The sequence below is a fragment of the Mus pahari genome, chromosome 2 (genome assembly GCF_900095145.1).
Source record: "Mus pahari chromosome 2, PAHARI_EIJ_v1.1, whole genome shotgun sequence".
In the NCBI taxonomy this organism is placed as follows: Eukaryota; Metazoa; Chordata; class Mammalia; order Rodentia; family Muridae; genus Mus; species Mus pahari.
Genome location: NC_034591.1, coordinates 128,671,391 through 128,689,668, shown reverse-complemented (window position 1 = coordinate 128,689,668; position 18,278 = coordinate 128,671,391). Strand labels below are relative to the sequence as shown.

The window sequence follows — 18,278 nt, the reverse complement described above, 5'->3', positions numbered from 1 at the left end:
GCTGTGGCATCTGCTTATGAACTCTGTGACCTCTTCTTCTCACTGTGTCCAGAGCTATAATAAGCATGTGATTCACCAGGTGAACTTCTGCTCAGGCAGCTACTGTGCATTCCCCACTGAGCCCTTGGCGCTCGCCCACTGATCACTTTACCTACCTCTTCAGACCTGGTCTAGCTGCCCCCTCCCTTGGGGAGCCCTTAGCGGCTGGTACGAATAACCTGTTCATTTCTAAACCCAAGCCAAATCACATGTTGGACCATTCCAGAAGGACAAGTAGAAGGTGGTACCTAGTTTGAGAAAGTGATGAAAGACTCTTTCAGTGAACTTTTGGGGGACAAGACACTTTCATGACAGTTTTATTGTCAGCCATCCTATGGTACTTGATGCCAGTTGACCTACCACACTGAACTATTTGAAATGCCAATGAGATTTGGACTCTCTAATGAAATGCTGGAGACTCCTACTGAGTCCTTACTACCGGTGGGTTCTGTTGTCTGGGTTGGAATGCTGGCACCCTGGTAAGTCATTTTCCACTTATATGTGATGTAGCTCCTAGGATGCTGGAGTTACCATAGTTGCTACTATTTATAGGGAGCTTACCGTGTGCCCAGTTACTGGGCCAAACTCGGTTTCTGTTCATACTCCATCTCCCAAAAGCTCTTTACAGTTGAATACCCTGTGTTCTGTAATATTTTCAATCCTTAGCACTTGTCATTTTTACCCATTCTATCATTCACCGTGTAGTTAAATTCTGTCGTACTGTCACATGGAGCTTCCTGCCTTTATCACACCAGTGGGCCCTTTAGTAAGCTTTTCAGATGTATTTGTTGAAATTGTCCATTAAAGAGTCTCCAAAGAGAGCTTATTTTACTGGTAAAGGAACTAAGACGAGGGAGTCAGAATGGCGCTGTCCCACCTTCTCTGAGCCTGAAGGCAGCCTTGCCCGCCAGATCTCTCTGCAAAGCTGAAACCTCTGGCACTGTCCCTGTTATCAAGTGATTCTTTAAAAAAAATAGTGCCCTCCCCTGCATGCATCAGACTCTGCTAGAGTCTCAGGCAGAGTGACAACTAGTCATACAGTTGCTTGTTTGAGGGCTTGAATTCATTTTCACGACGCAAAGAAAAGACTCTTCCTGTGTTTGTTAGAACATCTCCAGCCTAACTACTACTAGTTTGCAGGAGCCTCCCAGGCCTTCCCAACCTGATTTCCCCCTCCTGCCATCTTCCCTTTTGTGAGCGTTTCTTCCCCTTTTTGCTTGCAGCTAGTTCAGCTCTCCTGTAGGCTACAATGTGTCAGTTGTTATAAAATCCGGGAGGCGGAGCCTAGTGACGAGGGCGGTGGGGGAGAGCTCAACCAGCCCTGCAGGGTGAGCAGTCCAGCCCTGGGTCCAGCGGAGCTAAAACGCTACAGCCCAGAAAACTTCCACCTCCCTCTCCTGGTTTTGATCCTCACCGTCCAGCAGACCCGAGGCGCCGATCGACCGGAGGGAGGATGAGAGATGACCGGTCCTTTGGCAACCTGACCATTTCCTTAGCAGAGCCTTCCAAAGCGAACCGGAGACTGGCCACACGACCCAGGAGGCGCCGCGCCTCTTGTGGATGTGTGTGTATGAGTGAGCAAGCGGGTGTGTGTGTGTGTGAGTGAGGGTGTGTGTGTGTGTGTGTGTATATATATATGTGTGTGTGTGTGTGCGCGCGTGTGTGTATGCGCGCGCTTGTGGTGTGGATGGGTGTGTGCACAGCACAATTGCGTGGAAGCGTGTCTGGGTGAGCGTGTGTGTGCACTCGTGAATGTGTTTGTGTGTGTGTGTGTACGTGTGTGTGTGTGTGTTTGTGTGTGCTCTTGGCTGCTATTATTATTATTTTGGAAGAAAAATCCTGGAAATCTGGGGCAGGTTATGGTACTCCCAGGGTGACTTCTTTTGCAAGAGGAGCTGGCCAGAGCAAGCCACTAGAGCCATTTCCCTGCCAGCAGAGAGCATTTTCCTCCCAGAAGAAGGATTTCAACCCCGGGGCTCTGCAGCCAAGTAAAAGCGATTAGCCCTGAAACCTGTGAAATCGACCATTGCTGTGTGATTACCCAGGCTTGGGAGAGGACTTAGAGAGAAAAGGAGAAATAGATCAAACAGCCTGTCAGTTCTCTTTGCCACGTCGGAAGATGTCATCTCAAACTAAGTTCAAGAAGGACAAAGAGATCATTGCCGAATATGAAGCCCAAATAAAAGGTGAGCGATGGGGCTGAGGGACTTTGCCTTCTCTCCGTCCCCTTGTCTCTCCCTCTGCGGTCTCTTCCTTCGCCTCCCTGCCTTCTTGAGAAGTTGCTATGCAGCAATAATCTTATTGTAAGGAGGAAGGATCGGGGGCTGGCTGCACAAGTCCAGACTGGCTCCCACTGCAGAGAGCGCCTGGGCTGGGAGCGTGAATTACAGAAAGGGCAAAAATCTCTGCATTGCAGGTGTGTGAAGAAGGGACTTTAGGAGTGTCGCCGGTACTCCATCATCTTGGCAGTGATATGTCACTCTAAGGCCATTTTGACAGTCAAGGCCTCCTCCCCCCCACTCCCACCGTGAAAAGCCCTTTGCTATTTATGTATATATTTTTTGATCTGCTCTCCCCATCCCTTCTTTTGGCTTTTGTGGGTGGTTGTTTTTGCCTCTGCTGCCTTCTCTGGGCTGAAATTCAAATGCATGAGTATGGGCTGAGGGGGGTGGGGGTGGGGGGGACCGCATCCTTAAGTAGCCCTTCTTTGTCAGAATTTCTTGCCTGGTCTGAGTTGCCATGGATTAACTGTTATGGGACATATTGATCCAGACTAATGCAAGCATTTAAGCATAAAGAGAGAGAGAGTTCTGTGCCGAAAATGTATTATCTTCCAGGGTGCAGCCTGGTCCTTCCGTGCACCGGTGTTTCGGGTCATCAGCTTTGGTTAAAAGCCAGCACCTCAGTGTACAATCTGGACTGGTAGGTGTTGCTTGGCTCCCGTGGCTCTGACCTTTGGGTGCTGGCTCCAGCTTTGGTAGCATAGAACCCACACTTCTTGCAGAAGCCGCTCCCTAAATCCTTGCTAGCTGAGAGGAGGAGAAAGGGCCGCCGTTGCACAGCTATAAAGAAGGCAAGCAGCCTCTACCCTCGGGCCAGACGGTGGGCTTCCTGCACCCTCAGGCTTTCTAAGCACAGCGTCGGCCGGGAGAGCTGAAGGTTCCCTGCCCTGCTTCTCCTTTGCAGAGCCTGTGGGGGAAGAGAAGCAGCCGGGGCTCTGAGCACCCATTTTCTTTCCAGTCCTTGGTTCTCCTTGCTGCGACACAGGGCGTGTTGTGGTCTCACACAGAGTGGGCACACTGCATCTTCAGTGGGTGTGGAGAGGCCTGGTTTTGAGGCTGTTGAGCAGGGGGCTGCTTTGAGGTTCTGGTGACCAGAGGGTGCCACGCCTGTTTCTGTGCTGCCTGAGGGTTCCACAGCGCAGGAAGTCAGTAGCCTCAGGCTGTCTGTCTGTCCTGTCTGTGCTGCTTTCAACCTTCTGATCTGGGGGGAAGCTTTGGAGAACAGGCATGGGGTAGGGGTATGGGCTTTGTGGTTTGTTTGCTTGTTTGTTTGTTTGTTTGTTTTTTCCTTGTCTTTGGTTGTGGGCCCAGCGAGGATGTTAACTGACCCTGGGTAGATCCCAGGGATTAAAGAAGAGAGATCTCTCCGGTTCCCTGGCCTCCTCCTTAGTTTTCAGCTCAATATCAGAAACAGTGACTTAAATGCATCAGCCTTACTGTCACTTGAGAAACGAGCCCTTTATCTGTCAGAGACGGGTTCATCCTGCCGTTCAGAACAAAAACCAATTCTCAATATATATATATATATATATATATATAGTCTCAAAACACACACACATTACATATGTGTGTATGTTGAGATTATCTTGACTACTTTAAAAAAATTGATATTCCCATAAAAAATGTTATGACAGACAAGAGAATGGGATATTGGGACAGCATATGTGTCTTGGTAGGAAATCTGCTTATCTCCTCTTTAAAAGGCTTGCACCAGGCAGCTAACCTTTCCTGAGGACCCATGAAGTGTCACTTGTTCCTTTCGCCTCTCACCTTTAACTTAATGACTGCCTAGCACATACAAGGCAGCGATGGCAAGGGATTTATTTCTTCAGGAAATTTGCCCAAAAGATCTGGTCTCTTCTAGCTCCTGGACATCTTTACCCTCTGGTTGAGTTTGTTTGTTTGTTTGTTTGTTTGTTTTCACCTACAGTAGGCATCCATAAGAGAGATCACAGGACAGTTACACTAAGGCCCTTTGAAATCTTTCCTCCCAAAGTGTTATTTGTTGGCCTGACCTGGCATGTAGCTCAGTGGTAGAGCACTTGCCTAGCGTGCTCCAGGCCCTGACTTCCATCCACAGCCTTGTTTGTTAATTACTCTGGTAAGGACTGATGTATCCAGGCACCTCCTGTTTCTGGGGCTCAGTCCCAAGCTTCACTGCTCTTGGCCCACATGGTGTACAAAAGGCTTACTATGAGCCCAGGTTCAGAGATAAGGAACTGAGGCCTGGCAGTGTTCAATGACTTACCCAAGGTCGCAAGGCCGGTATCTTCCCAGGCCTGGTGTCCCCGGTACATTGTCTGGCTGACACAACCCCTTGAAGGATTGATGTCAGTAGCAGATGGCAGTGTAGTGCCGGGCGCTGGTGGCCTCCTGATGGCATCCCATTGTCCCTTTCTCACTTTCCTCCCTCGGCCTTTGTGGCTTGTCTCTGAGGAATGTTTGACCCATGAACAAAAATAATGCTTTGTGCCAGTTACCGTCTTCCTGGCATTTGGCCAGGTTGGTGCAAGCAGTCTACTTCATCAGACAGATCTCAAAGATGGTGAATTTTCTGAGGGAAACTTCTGATTGCTTGAAATGATGTCGAGTTTCTCTGACTTAACAAAGGATGGGTGCTTTCGAATAGCATGTCCACTGTAGACAAGTTTACATTCAAGCCTTCTCCTGCCTCCCAGATACCTGCATCTGTCTACCTGTCCTCGTGTGCTCCAGGGATGGAAACTTCAGCGTCCTCTCGACTCACAGACTATGTTTGGCTAGCTGTGGCTCATGCTTTTTTTTTTTTTTTCTTAGACCATATCACCTAGTGGTTCTATAGGTTTTTCTTCTTGGAGACTTCTTAGAAAACAGACATGTCTCTGTGACGGCCCATTCCTTGGGGGTTGGGAGCCTCCAGTTGTGCCCCTGACTGTACTTCACCTTAGTTGCGTTGGTAACACAAGCCACCACTGTTTTCTGTCTTCATTGTTTCACTTGCGTATTTGGGAGCTGTATGTGTGGGTGTCTCATGTAGCCCAAGGATAGCCTTGTACTGTCTCACCAAGGGTGATTTTTGAACTCCTGACCCCCTTGACTCCACCCACCTCCTGTGTACTGGGTTTATAGCATAACCATGCTGGGGATTGAACCCAGGTTTTCCTACATGGTAAGTGATCCACTCTACCAACCAGTGAAGCTACAGTCCAGTCCTTCCTTCACCTTAGCTCTCCTGCTTCCTGGATTGCAAATCCCTGTGTGTTGGGTGCTTGTAGGGTGGAGGGAAGATGATTTGTGGCAGATGGCACACCTTACTGACAGCGCTAGAAGGGGCGGTGACAGTTATGATAGATCTGAGGGCACACGTCCTGTCTGAATGCACAGTCATACCTGAGTGCAAGTATTTGTTGCCACTTCTAAGCCTGCCCACATTTTCAATCTTCCCACAGGTGCCAGAAACTTTCAAGGGAACTTCACGTTTTTTTAAAGAGGTTTTCCAAAAGGATGCCCCAAAGATTTAGCTCTCCGTACTTTGTCAATATGGTGGAAGAAAGATAACAGCTGTCCCCCTTTTATGCTGCCTGTAATACTTCTACCCGTATATCCCAGGCATTACTTTAGCCCTTGGCTCTGCTCACTGCTTATGCCACGCATGTCTGCTGTGCATCTCTAATCTCCCAGGCTAGGGGTCGGGATGGATTTGAGCTGGCTCATTCTCAGTTCCCTGATACGGGCTCCAAACAGACATCACTTCCTATCTTAGGTGCTCCCAAATGTCCCTTTACAATCTGCTCAAGAACCTTGCTTGAGAGTGACATTACAGTCTCTAGCCAGAAACTGGCAGGCTGTCGCCCGTTCCCATTTTGAAAATCAGAACATTTGCCAGTCTCCAGTTTCTTGGCATCCCCACTGTCCTCCACAGTTCCCTTGGAGATCACTGATAGCATTTGGGGATCTTATCTGCTGAGTTCTCTGTATCCAGAGCTCTAAATGCTCTCACTGCCGGACATAATGGTTACGTTCACTCACTGTGCTCCTGTTTCCATTTCAGGCCAACAGAGAATTGAAACAGGAGTGTGGTGATTGACTTTAGGAACTTTCATATTTATCGCAGACCAACTTTTTAATAGTAAAAGTGAAAAAAGCAAAAACAAAAAATGGGTGTCTTAGTTAAAGTTTTACTGCTGTGAGCAGACACTGTGACCACGGCAAGTCTTATAAAGGACAACATATAATTGAGGCTGGCTTAGAGGCTCAGAGGTTCAGTCCATTATCATCAAGGCAAAAGCATGGCAGCATCCAGCCTGGCATGGTGCAGGCAGAGCTGAGAGTTCATCATCTTCATCTGAAGGCTGCTAGTAGAAGAGTGACTTCTAGGCAGCTAGGGTAAGGGTCTCAAAGCCCACGCCCACAGTGACACACCTACTCTAACAAGGCCACACCTCCTAATAGTGCCACTCCCTGGCCCAAGCATATCTAAACCATCACAATGGGGGAAAGAAGAATAAGCATGCAGGTATGGAGAATAAGCATTCAGGAGTGTACACTACTCAGTTGGTCGCATACTCATTCAACCAACATCGAGCATCGACCTTGTCCTCAAGCCTTGTGTGGCGTTTCGTGAGAGATAAAAAAGTGTAGGATACATTATTTACCCTCTAAGACCTCTCTTAGAAAATGACAATAACATAAGAAAAGATGAAGAAAGCCCACAATACAACTTTGCAACTCTCCGAATGAGCTCAAGTCTTGCTGAGGGCTTCTTTCATGTGCCGTGGGATGACTGGAGAGCCTCCTTAGGTTCTTCAAGCATTTCAACAGGATAAAAGAAGGGAAACCTGCTAGATGGGGAGAACCGTGTGGAGTGGTGGGGACCGTGGCCAACAGGGCAGCTTGAGAGCCACAAGTGCTGCTCCCTCCAGCTTGTCACTGCCTGGCTGGGATGTGAGCCCTGGGTGGGAGGAAGGCTGAACTGAAACAAAATCTCTTGGTTGTTTAAATGATGACCCAACTTTAAAAAAATTCTACCCTCTCTAACCAAACACGTGGGTGAAATAGGGCCGAGGCAGCCCATTTGGCCACCAGCTCACAACCCGTGGCCCTTACGTTGAAGTCTGTACAAATCCTGGGAGTGGAGCCTCAGCCACCTTCTTCTTTAACTTTGTCATTTTTTTTTCCAAGACAGACCAGTGGTCTTACTGCTATAGTAGAAGTCTCCTCTTTCCCTGTCCAAATGCTCCACGTGCCTCCTCTACCACCAACTGTTCCCTGTCCATGCCTTTGCTCTCCTTCCAATGTCTCCACCCTGTTTGTTCAACCTCCATTTACCCTTCAAAGGCTGCCCGGATGGTCTTCCTCCTCACATGATGCCTGGCAGAACGAACAGTTCCTTCCCTCTGCCTCTCTACCCTGAACATTACTACACTTCATCAAAATCTAGAGATTAGACCTTCATCCATGAGCTCCCAAGGGCGAAAATGCACGGAGCCATCTTTGTTTCTTCGGACTGAGAGTGGTTGAAAAGTGCCACCTCTCTTAGCCTGGACTGCCACAGCAAGACACACTGGCCGCATGGCTTTTACCTCTTTCCTCTAGTTTAGGAGGCTGGCAATTCCAAGATCAATGTGCCAGCAAATTCGGTTTCTGGTGAGAGAGCGCTTCCTGACTTGTAGATAGCTCCATCCTATTGTCTGTCCTTTCTTCAGAGCATGCTCACAGAGGTCAAACAGGCAACATCTGGAGCAACCCACAGGCCTATACTCCATCTCTCAGTACCATTATGTTGTGGGTGGAGTGGGCTCATGTATGCGTTTTGGAGGATACAAACACTTGGTCAAGAATGTCACACTTCCTGTTCCATCGGGAGGAGGGACTTTACTGTGCAAAGAATCCTCCTGGTTTGCTTTGCTTCCTGCTTTGTCTCTGGTGTCTGTTAGCAGAGATTTGGAGGAGGATGTGTTGGGAGCTAGTAGGTCTCGCACAAATCTTGATGGGGTGCAGCTTTCCTTCCAGCCACCCCATCAGTAGATCTAAGGATCCATATCGTCCATTTCTTGAGGGTTTTTCCTCTCCCATTAATCCCTTTAGTCACCTACTGGTTAGATGCTGTTACTGGCCATGCTTTGGTCCATACAGCTTTAGTTCGTGGAGGAAGGCATTTGCATCTTCCCCTTGTTTTGTGACCCCTCTACCTCTGCAAGAGACTCATCAGTACTCTAGATGAAGAGATGAAGTTTAGAGAAATAAAATCAATTGCATCAGACTCCTCAGGGAACCCTGGCAAAGCTAGGTTCAAAAAAGAATCCACTTTCCAATTTCCACTGGCACGGGAAGTTAGGATGCTGGTGGGGGCAACATGGTGTGTTGGATGAAAGAAAATAGTTGTGTGTTAAAATAGGTCTTGAAAATTCTTAAGATAAACAAGGGGAAATTGGCTTGTTTCCCCTCAGGGCTTCCGACACCCTTGGCAGTGTTGGGGGTGAGCATCAGAGACTGATTGGTCTCCCCAAACTTTGTCCACCCTGAAAGCCTCTTTCCCCAAATGGTTTGGGAGATTCTTCCTTGGTTCATGGTTTGAAACATGTCAGCCCATACAACTCATGAATTATCCGTGTCTTCTTGTTGTCCATTACCCCATTCCCTGTATCATCAGTGATTTCCTCAGGAGGCAGCTTGAAGAGGGGCTGAGGGAAACAAACGCATGCCCGGCTCTGCTAAGTAATGTTAGTGCGGTGCGGTGCTTTGTGGTCACTTACGACATGTGAGCTTTGGCATCCTCAACTGCAGAGTGCTCAGCTACTGACTGAAATGGCAGTTTGGAAGCAGCTGTGTCCTGATCAACACGTGCTGCCTGTAGGCTGTGTGTGGGTGTGTTTGTCTGTGTGTGACAGTGCGGTGCGTATGACGGCAGGGGATGCTCCGGGTGCCTTGAATGGACTTTGTACTGCTCCTGGAATTCTGTGGTCTGTGCTCAGTGACAATGGTGCAGACAAAAACTGAGGAGCCCATGACTCCTGCAGCTCTGAATAAGTCAACCTTGGCCACAACTCAGAGGCCTAAGAAATACCCTTTCTTTTCTTTGTTCTGTCCCTTGGTTTCTATGCCATGTCTGTTTTGCTGGATGGTGACAGAGATGCATCTGGGCCTCTCTACTGATTCCTCTAGGATCATTGCCTAAGGTCCAGAGCGATGTGGACCATAGGTTATAATGAACTGACAGTCCAAGTTTGTCAACTACAGAGCTAGGGTGTCATCTCTCTTATTGAGTCTTATTGAAGCATGCTAGCAATCATTCTCTGTCCCTTGGCTGCCTCTTTCCTCATTTCTTGTATGTAACATGCAGAGATGGAGGGGCATCATGTCATTTGCATGCATACTGACTCTGGGCAATTATCCTTGGTCCATCTTGGTTGTCCCTATGAGCCTTGATCTCTGCTCTAACAAAGGTTCCGTCTCTTTTCAGCTCACATGAGTCTGGTTGCTAACTAATATACCTTCCTTCCCTTGTGGTGGGTGGGGTAGAGAACAAAACTTTTTCTTATAGACCCATGACTTCTACATTCACATTATTTTACTAACCCTCATCTCTGGCGTAGGAAGTGTTTATATGTATACTTGCACATGCATGTCCATATGCATGGGCGTACATGGCATAAAAGGAGAGGGAAGGTAATATCCTCACGCTGAAAGCTCAGGCTTTCTTTTTAAAAGATGTGTGTGTATCTCTCTCTCTCTGTGTATGTGTGTGTGTGTGTGTGTGTATGTGTGTGTGTGTGTGCATGTGTGAGTGCAGGTGCTTAAGGGCTCCAGAAGAGGGCATCAGATCCCCTGCAGTTTGAGTTATAGGCAGCTGTTAGCCTCCTGATATTAGTGTTGGGAACTACGTGGCTCCTGTGCAAGAGTAATCGCTCTTAACCACTTCATCTTGAGGTCTTCTACATTCACTTTTCCTAGTGTTTTGTTTGTTTTGTTTTAAGCAGGGACTCATGTATTCCAGGCCTTGTCGAACCCAGGGCCTTTTGTATGGTAGGCAAACACTTTACTAACTTAGCTACATCTCTGGCCAACCCACATTCTTTCTCTTCTTCCCATGGACTATTTGAAAGACCAAAGTCCAGAATTGACTCTTTCTCCATATTATCCCTGAGCCAATTGAAAATGCAATGTGCTCTGGATTGAAAAGGGACAGGAGTGGCATTAGGAAATACGTAGGAAACCTTTGACTATTTCTGCATGTGGAGACTTTCATTCCGTCTTCATCTGTATGGCCACAGTATGACATTGATCAGCTCTTGGTGGGATCGATGTGACCTGGGTCTTTCTTGGTTGAGAGAATGTAGTTGTATAATGTGGACTCTGCCTGCTAAATAGCAGTGACCAACCTGCCCCAATTTGTGACAACCAAGCATTTCTGCAGATGCTACCAAATGACTTCTAGGAGACAGACTCGTCCACATTGACAGCCATACTTCTACTTGGTCTCCCTCTCTTCTTTTGTCCTCATGGGCTGTTCCCCGACCCCAGGGCATCTAGCAGCTGTCCTTACAGTGAAGTCTGATATCTTCTGTTTAAAGTCCCTCAGGAGTGTCTGCTGGAGTCTCTCTTTAAGAACCCTAGACTGGATTTACAAAGCTGTGATCTTCCCTTGCCTGTCTTCGCTCTCCAGTCTTTACTTCCTGGTCTGCTGATCTCTGCGGGTTCGTCAGCATCTCCAATTTCCCCACTTTCCAGAATGCTCTTCTTCTGAATAGGCTCTTGCTTGGCTCTTTGGTACTCAATTCTCTGGCTGCCTGATACCTCCAAGAGCCATGCAGTAGTAGCCCTTCATCCGTCAACTGACCGGAGTTCTCTAGAACTTGGGCTTCTTGGTGGTTTCCCTCCTGTGTTTAACTCTTCTCTTCTCTAGAGCTAACGCTCCAAGAATAATTCTGAAGGCTGCCTGTAGTGGCTCACACTTGTATTTCCAGCTTCAAAAGGCCGAGTCAGGGGGAATGGCAAATTGGAGGCAAGACAAAACAAAAATTCAGAACTTCTGTGTCTCTTGTTTGTGTTTTTCTGGCATGCAGAGCTTCTCCTGGTGTCTAATGGGGGCCCACAGTAGGCGAACTTTCCGGTGCTCACAGTAGGCAAGCTTGTTTGAATGTGATAGACTTGGTGATGGCACAGATGTTGTCTCCAGAATGAAGCAGATCCAGGCTTCTGCCAGCACGGCTGAGAGAGAACTTAGAGGATGAAGGTTCTGGAGATGGGACTCTTGCATCGTGGTGGTTACTTCTAAGAATGCTGCAGGAACTGAATCCAGTCTTTTAGTTGAATTCCTAATACACGTGGGATGGGAAGATGGAAAGTGTTCCTCAAGCCCCTCTTCCACACTCATAGTTTTCTAGAAAGATGGTTATAAAAATGGACTAAGCAATGATATGTACTGTGCTAAGAGAGTTGGGGCCTTGTACTGTGGAAATTCAGGTAAGAAGTTGACTTGTTGCCTTGGAGAACTGGAGAACTTATTATAGGAGCAAGACTTTTTTTGGGTAGGTTTTTGAAGGGTAAATAGAAACTCTCTGGGTAGTGGAAAGCATTTTGTAAAAAGAGAATAAAATGGACACAAGGCTTAGAGGTCACCAAGGGGCCTGGTATTTGGGAAACACTGAGGCATTTGATGTGTGGAAACGGGAGTCTATGCTGGAGAGACTGATGCGCTTTTCGACCAGCAGGTCCCATGAGTCTTTGACCATGGACAGGGTGCGATGAAAGACAGGGCTCAGCTCGTTTTCCTCAGCATGGAAACGCATATCTATGTTGTAGCATTTGAAAAATAAAATTTTTGTTTGAAAAATTTAAGTTACATGTATGTATGTATGTATGTATGTATGAATGAATGTATGTATGTATGTGGGGTAGGGGCGTGTGTGCGCCATGTGTGCAAGTGGAGGTCAAAGCACAATGAGTGTGAGTTCATTCTCTCCTTCCATTGTATGGGTTCTTGGTGGCAAGCACCTTTACCTGTTTCAGACCCTGACTGCTCCTACTTATAAAAGCTGGTTTTGATACACTATAAGGGCATTTTATCGACCTGTTTGTCAGTGGACACTGGAGTTGTTCTGTGTTTTGGATACTATAAATAATGCTGATATAAAGAAACTGACCACAAAAGTCACATTTTTTAATAAGTTCATTTTTGATTATGCATGTTTTACACATTCATTGTTTCAAAAGCTTTGGAAATAAAAATATAGAAAGAGGGAGAAAAGTCTAGAAGCCACTCTTGAGGTAACAGCTACGAGCACTCAGTGTACTTCTTTCCAGACCCCACATGCCTGTCTTCTATCAGATATGTTTTATATCTGTATGTAGCCAGAAGAGAGATCACAGCTCAGGGATATAGATAGGCCTAGGGCTTAAAACAGAGCAGGGCCTAACAGTGCCCAGTCGCCCAGGTGAGGACCTTGTGTGTTTGAAGAGGCTGTTGAAGGGATGCTGAAACCTGTTCTATTGTGATGCATGGCTTGTCCCGACCATTTCTGATCCAGCTCTTTGCAGATTTTAAAAACGAAATGTATACAACTGAGCGTTCCCATGAAGCACTGCTTCCAAACCCACGACCATTCCCGTCCCTTTCACTTCGAATGTCTTCCTTCCTAGTTCCTGCCCGTCTCATCTCCCTTCTGGTCCCCAATAGACAGCTCCTTGTAGGTAAATTTGTGTGGGCATTTCCTTGATTAATGGTTGATGTGGTTGGTGGTCTTGGGAGACAAAAAGAAAGTAAGCTGGCAAGACAGTGAGCAGCCCTCCTCCTCCGCATTCCTCTGCCTCAGTCTCTGGCTTCAGGTTCCTGTCTTTAGTTCCTACCAGGACGTGCCTTCAGGATGGAGTCTAAGCTATAAACTGAAATAAACCCTTTCTTTCACAAGTTGCTTTTGGTCATGATGTTTATCACAGCAAGAGAAAGCAATAAGAGGTTGCAGCCCAGGGCCCTCTTCCTTCCCACTGTTGATGGCAGTATTTTCAGTCTATGGTTTGCTGCAAACCAATTCATTTCCCAGCCATCTGTCTAACTCAAAACGCCTAGATTTTTCCAGGTGGTCAGAATCTCACATGGATATGAGCTCGGCAGGATACAATAGCTCCTAAGGTGGAAAACTCCCTCTCTAGCATAGAGTGCCTTCAAAGGAATAAGAGAGGGGGGGGGTTTAGTTTCTTTTGGGGACAGTTAAATGTAGGTGTCATTTCTAGGACTGAGTTTGTAATGATGAGTGGCACTTAGCTGGATGACATGGCTGCTCTTGAACCCTTGTTTCATCGGGACATTTTCAGGCAGGAGTTTGTGTTATGGTTTGAATGTGTCAAGTCCCCTCAACAGGCCATGTCTGAGAGCTTGCTTGGTCCCTACTTGGAGATGATGCTGGGTTGAAGCCTGTGGAGCCTTGCAGGAGGTCAGGTCCAATTGGTGGAAGCAGTCGCTAGGGGCAGCCCTTTGAAGGTCAGGTCTGTCTCTGGTACAGGCTACTCTGCTTCCTGTCTACACCATGAGAATAACTACCACCCACACTCCTGCTGGCCTGTCTTCCTGGCTACGAAGGACTGAAATCTCTCAGTCAAAACGAACCCTCTTTCTATCAGTGTTTTGGTCAGAAGTGCAAACATTAATACTGTTGGCCAATTGCATTGTCTTTACTTTGATGAGTGGCTTTTTTAAAAATGATTTATTTATTTGTTTGTCTATCTATCTATCTATCTATCTATCTATCTATCTATCTATCTATCTATCTATCTATCTAATGTGAGTACACGGTCACTCTCTTCAGACACACCAGCAGAGGGCATTGGCTTCCATTACAGATGGTTGTGAGCCACCATGTGGTTGCTGGGAATTGAACTCAGGACCTCTGGAAGAGCAGTCAGTGCTCTTAACAGTTGAACTTGGCTTCTTTAGACAGGATGTTTCAGCTTCCTTATGATGTGTTTCCTTGGGGGAAACTGAGTCAGGAAACAGTCCCTGGCCCCAAGTATCTGATTAAAGGTTGCTTGTTTGCTCTCACCATCCTTGAATTCTCACGTGGCCTTTGTTCCTTACCGTGCTCTGGGGTTCTGCCCCTGCCTGGTCTTTAGTTCAGGCCTCATGCTGAGCATCTCTGTGTCTTTGGCTCCTACTTGGCACACTATCACCACTGAAACTCTGCTTCATAAGTGGCAGAGGCCTGAGTACTGTCTGCCAGAGTCACAGAATTATGTTATTGGGGTTAGTGGGAGAGACATACTGAGACTGTGGTGGCCCACCACAGTTGATTTAGTTTAACAAGTATTTATTGAGCGCCTGCTGGGTTTGCTGAGTTTGTAGACTTTATCATTCTATGGGGAATACACCTTGTAACTTGTAATTACTAAAGTGCTGAATGTTATATAAGGGGCTGTGCGGAATACAGGGAGAACCCATAACAGACAGATCTAAATGGTTGCAAGTGCTCTTGGCGATTTTCTGATATTGATCTGTAAGGCTGGATCAGACTGGCCAAGCTTATATATCATAGCCATTATTTCCAGAGCCCTTTAGGACCCAGACAGAATCATCCTTCCATTTAAACAGGGTCAGAAATCATCCAAATATTTAAGGGATCAGCAGGTGTAAGTGCTGCTAAGGGGAAAAACACAACTGCAGGAGTAAATGATCAAAATAGTTCCTGACAGAGGACAATGTCATAGATTTTCTCAGGACGGTGAATACAGTCACAGATAGGTGTTTTTAGGGCGAAATTAAAGTGTGGATTAACCAGAGAGATGAAAAGCACCGTGGCCATGTATAGAATCAGGTGAAAGTCACACTAGATGCATGAGGGATCTAGAACGGGGAAGGGGGGTGTTAACAGTGCAGGCACCGTGCACTGCACAGATGTGAATCATAGCTCCTGCATGGCCAGTCAGACCGAGGATAAGCTCATGACAGAGGAAAGGCATTAGGTTTTCTTTGCTCTGTTCTTTTTATTCCTTTTGAGAAAGGGTCACAATACCTCATAGTGTGTGTGTGTGTGTTAAAATGACACATCAGAATTTCTAGCACAATCCTTGGCACACAATGGCATTTGAAAAAAATGTGAAAATATTAACTAAACCAAGTGGGTCACAATACCTCACAGTATGTGCGTTTGTGTGCTAAAATGACGCATCAGAATTTCTAGCACAATCCTTGGCACACAATGGCGTTTGAAAAAATTATGTGACAATATTAACTAAACCAAGTGGGGTGCCATCATTTACCACTCGGGCTGTGAACCTGAGTTCCCACAGAAGCTGTTGTAAAGGAGATTAAAAAATATCACAGGTTCCCAGCAGGACTGCTGGCGAAGAGAGTTCTAAGCGGTGGACAGCATACTATTTGTTTTACCTTCTCCAGCAAACTCTCTGGAACAACTGGAAGGCACATGTGACAAATTCAGGTCTGAATTCTTCTTGCCCCACAGGAGCACACTGGAACCTCGGGTGGTGGGTCACAGAAACCTGCATCTCAAACTTCCCAGGTTGCATGGTCTGAAACAGAATAGCCACAGTCTGCAAACCACGTGTGGGGTGGTCACGTCCCTTTGTCTGTCTTCACACTGGCAGATGGAGGCTTTTCCTATGGTGCCTTCTCGGGAGCCTCGGCACCTTTGGGAACCAGAGTTGTAGCCTTGGCCTTGGCTTGAGCCTTGTGGCCCTTGGCCATGTAGCCACAAATCTCCTTGCCAAGCTTGGGGTGGGTGATACGGGCGAGTTGGTGGACCCTGTGGGTGGGACCCTTTGGTATCTGGGGCTGAGCCTCCTTAGGCTTCCCTGGGGCCCTGATGGCCTCTTCTTGGCATTCAGTGCCTTCACATTGTTTGTTAGCATGTTCTTCAGGCCCTTCTCGTGCTTCTGGGCAAAATGCGTGTTCCTTGGGGACTTGGGTCCTCCACCTTAACAGTTCGTAACTGTTGTATACAGGTTTCTTGGTGTCATTTTGGGGACTGGTTGAGTCCAGTGTGGTTCTTGCACTTGACCAAATCTGCATGGTAACCTTTAGCTCCCAAAGTGCCTGGGGCTGAAAGACGCCTCCCACCCCTTGCTGGGAATGGAACTCAGGGCTTCTCAGATCCTGCTCTACCACTGAGCTACACCCTAAGCCCTGTGTGCTTTTTGAAAATAGGAATTTAATAATTAAATAGACTATTAAGTTATGAGGAAGGAAAAACATCTGTAGCATGTATACTACTAATAATTCTGTTAAAAATAAAAAGTATGTCTGTCTAGTTGGGTGTGTATGTAAAGGACCTGATGATTCTTCCTGACTCAGGAGGCTTACCCTGGTGACTAGTCACGTGGGGGGGGGGGTGGACATGCTATCAGTGACAGGAAATAGTAGGGAAGGGGATTTGAAAAGAAACCTTCATAGTCTTCAATTTTGATGGACTTCCAAAAGAGCATACTATTTTTTTAAAACAGAAGCTTCACAGAGTAAGGACTTTAATATTTATTTGTAACCTATTACTTATTTATTATGAACCACAGGGGATTAAACCTAGGAGTGAGTGCATGCTAAATGTGGGCTCCAACAGCAAGCTCCTCTCCCAGCATCAAGACATTGAGTGAAAAAACTGCCCAAAGGAAAGCTCAGCCTTCATATGAACTGTGAAGGGGAAGAAAGGATGCTCTGCCAGAGTTATTATCATCTTCTGAGTGCTTCATTATATACTGTAAAAATGAAGGCAGAGATTAATCATACTTCTCTGTTATTTCCCCACATAGTGAGAATATTCCCTCCCTTCCACACACGTTTTCAGAATTCTGTAAGATAGGTGTAGGAATGCAAAGCCCACACCAGATCTTTTAACTCTGGTTTAAGACAGGGACTATGTAAATGCTGTGGGCCAGAGCCAGGGGCTAGCAGTCTATTCCTGGACTGTCTTTCGGATGAGAAGTCTCCGTTCTCCATCGGGCACCTCTGGCTGTGAACAAAGGCCTGTCTGCCCTACATTGTAGTTGTTGTGAGGCTCAGATGATGTGGTTGTGAGAAGTGAACTCTACCAGAGTACACGATGCTCATTATTTCTGTTTTTTTTTTTTTTTTTTTTTTAAATCTGGTTCTTCCCCGGGATACGTTGCTGCGACAGTGGCCTTGTTTATGTGTCTGATTCCCTGTGAGCTCACTGAACACAGGAGCCTGGCTTTATTCATTCTCGAATCCTTGTATCTAGAGCTGCCACATGGGAGGCATTCAAAATAAGGTCTGGACTGGCCATCAAAGGCAAATAAAATAAAACTTTCTTTAGGAAGCACAACAAATTCAGTGCAGTCCTATGAAATGTTAAGATTGTTTTCTAGAAAACATAACTTTGTACTTCTTTAAAAGAATTTAAAAGATCAGTCTGAGTCCTCAGGAGAAATGACATTGCAGGGACTGAAGAAGGAACTTCAGGATGGAAAATGTAATTGGCCAGTTTTGTAAAGAGACAGCATCGCTCTCCCTCTCTAACCAATCAAATGCCTGTGCAGTTTCCAGGAAGGAGAGAGCAGATGAGAAGAGCTTGTGAAAGGCAGATCCTGGTCCCTCCGGAGAGATCTCCCGAGAAACAGGAATGCCCCCCACACTCCCCAGTTTCAATCTTTGTCTGTCAGAGGGCTGGAGAAAGCCTTCTCAGGGCACCTCAGACAAAAGCCTTCCTCGGCCTTTCACTCCAGACCTTGGTGGTAAAAACATGTCTCCTGCAAGTGGGACAAATTCCATTTGCCTGACCAAGTTGAAAGCCTTGTCTGTGGCCTAGTGAGGGGCTCTACTGTCTCCAAGACCCTGATGGTTGTTGTCCGAAGGGCAATTGGGCCACTAGAGCAAATCCAGTGGAGTCCCTGGGGCAGGTCTGCTGTTAAGAAAGAGGCTCAAGCTTGGTTTTGAAACATTCATCCTCGTTCTTGTGACGCCACAAACCTGCAGTTTTTCTTATCTCTCCCTTACCAGTTGCCTAAGCCCCGTTA

The 18,278-nt window shown here is 46.7% G+C and overlaps 1 protein-coding gene across 5 annotated transcripts in view; it reads left to right on the top strand.

Annotated features, from left to right (window-relative positions):
* Positions 1–1,354: 1,354 nt before the first annotated feature.
* Positions 1,355–18,278, top strand: part of Srgap3 (SLIT-ROBO Rho GTPase activating protein 3) — a 222,170-nt gene continuing 205,246 nt past the window's right edge. For all 5 annotated transcript variants that reach the window (XM_021189294.2, XM_021189288.2, XM_029535698.1 and 2 more), the window contains exon 1: positions 1,355–2,225. In XM_021189294.2, coding sequence (XP_021044953.1) covers positions 2,159–2,225 — 67 coding nt within the window. In that variant the 5' untranslated portion in view covers positions 1,355–2,158. The remainder of the gene's footprint in view (positions 2,226–18,278) is intronic.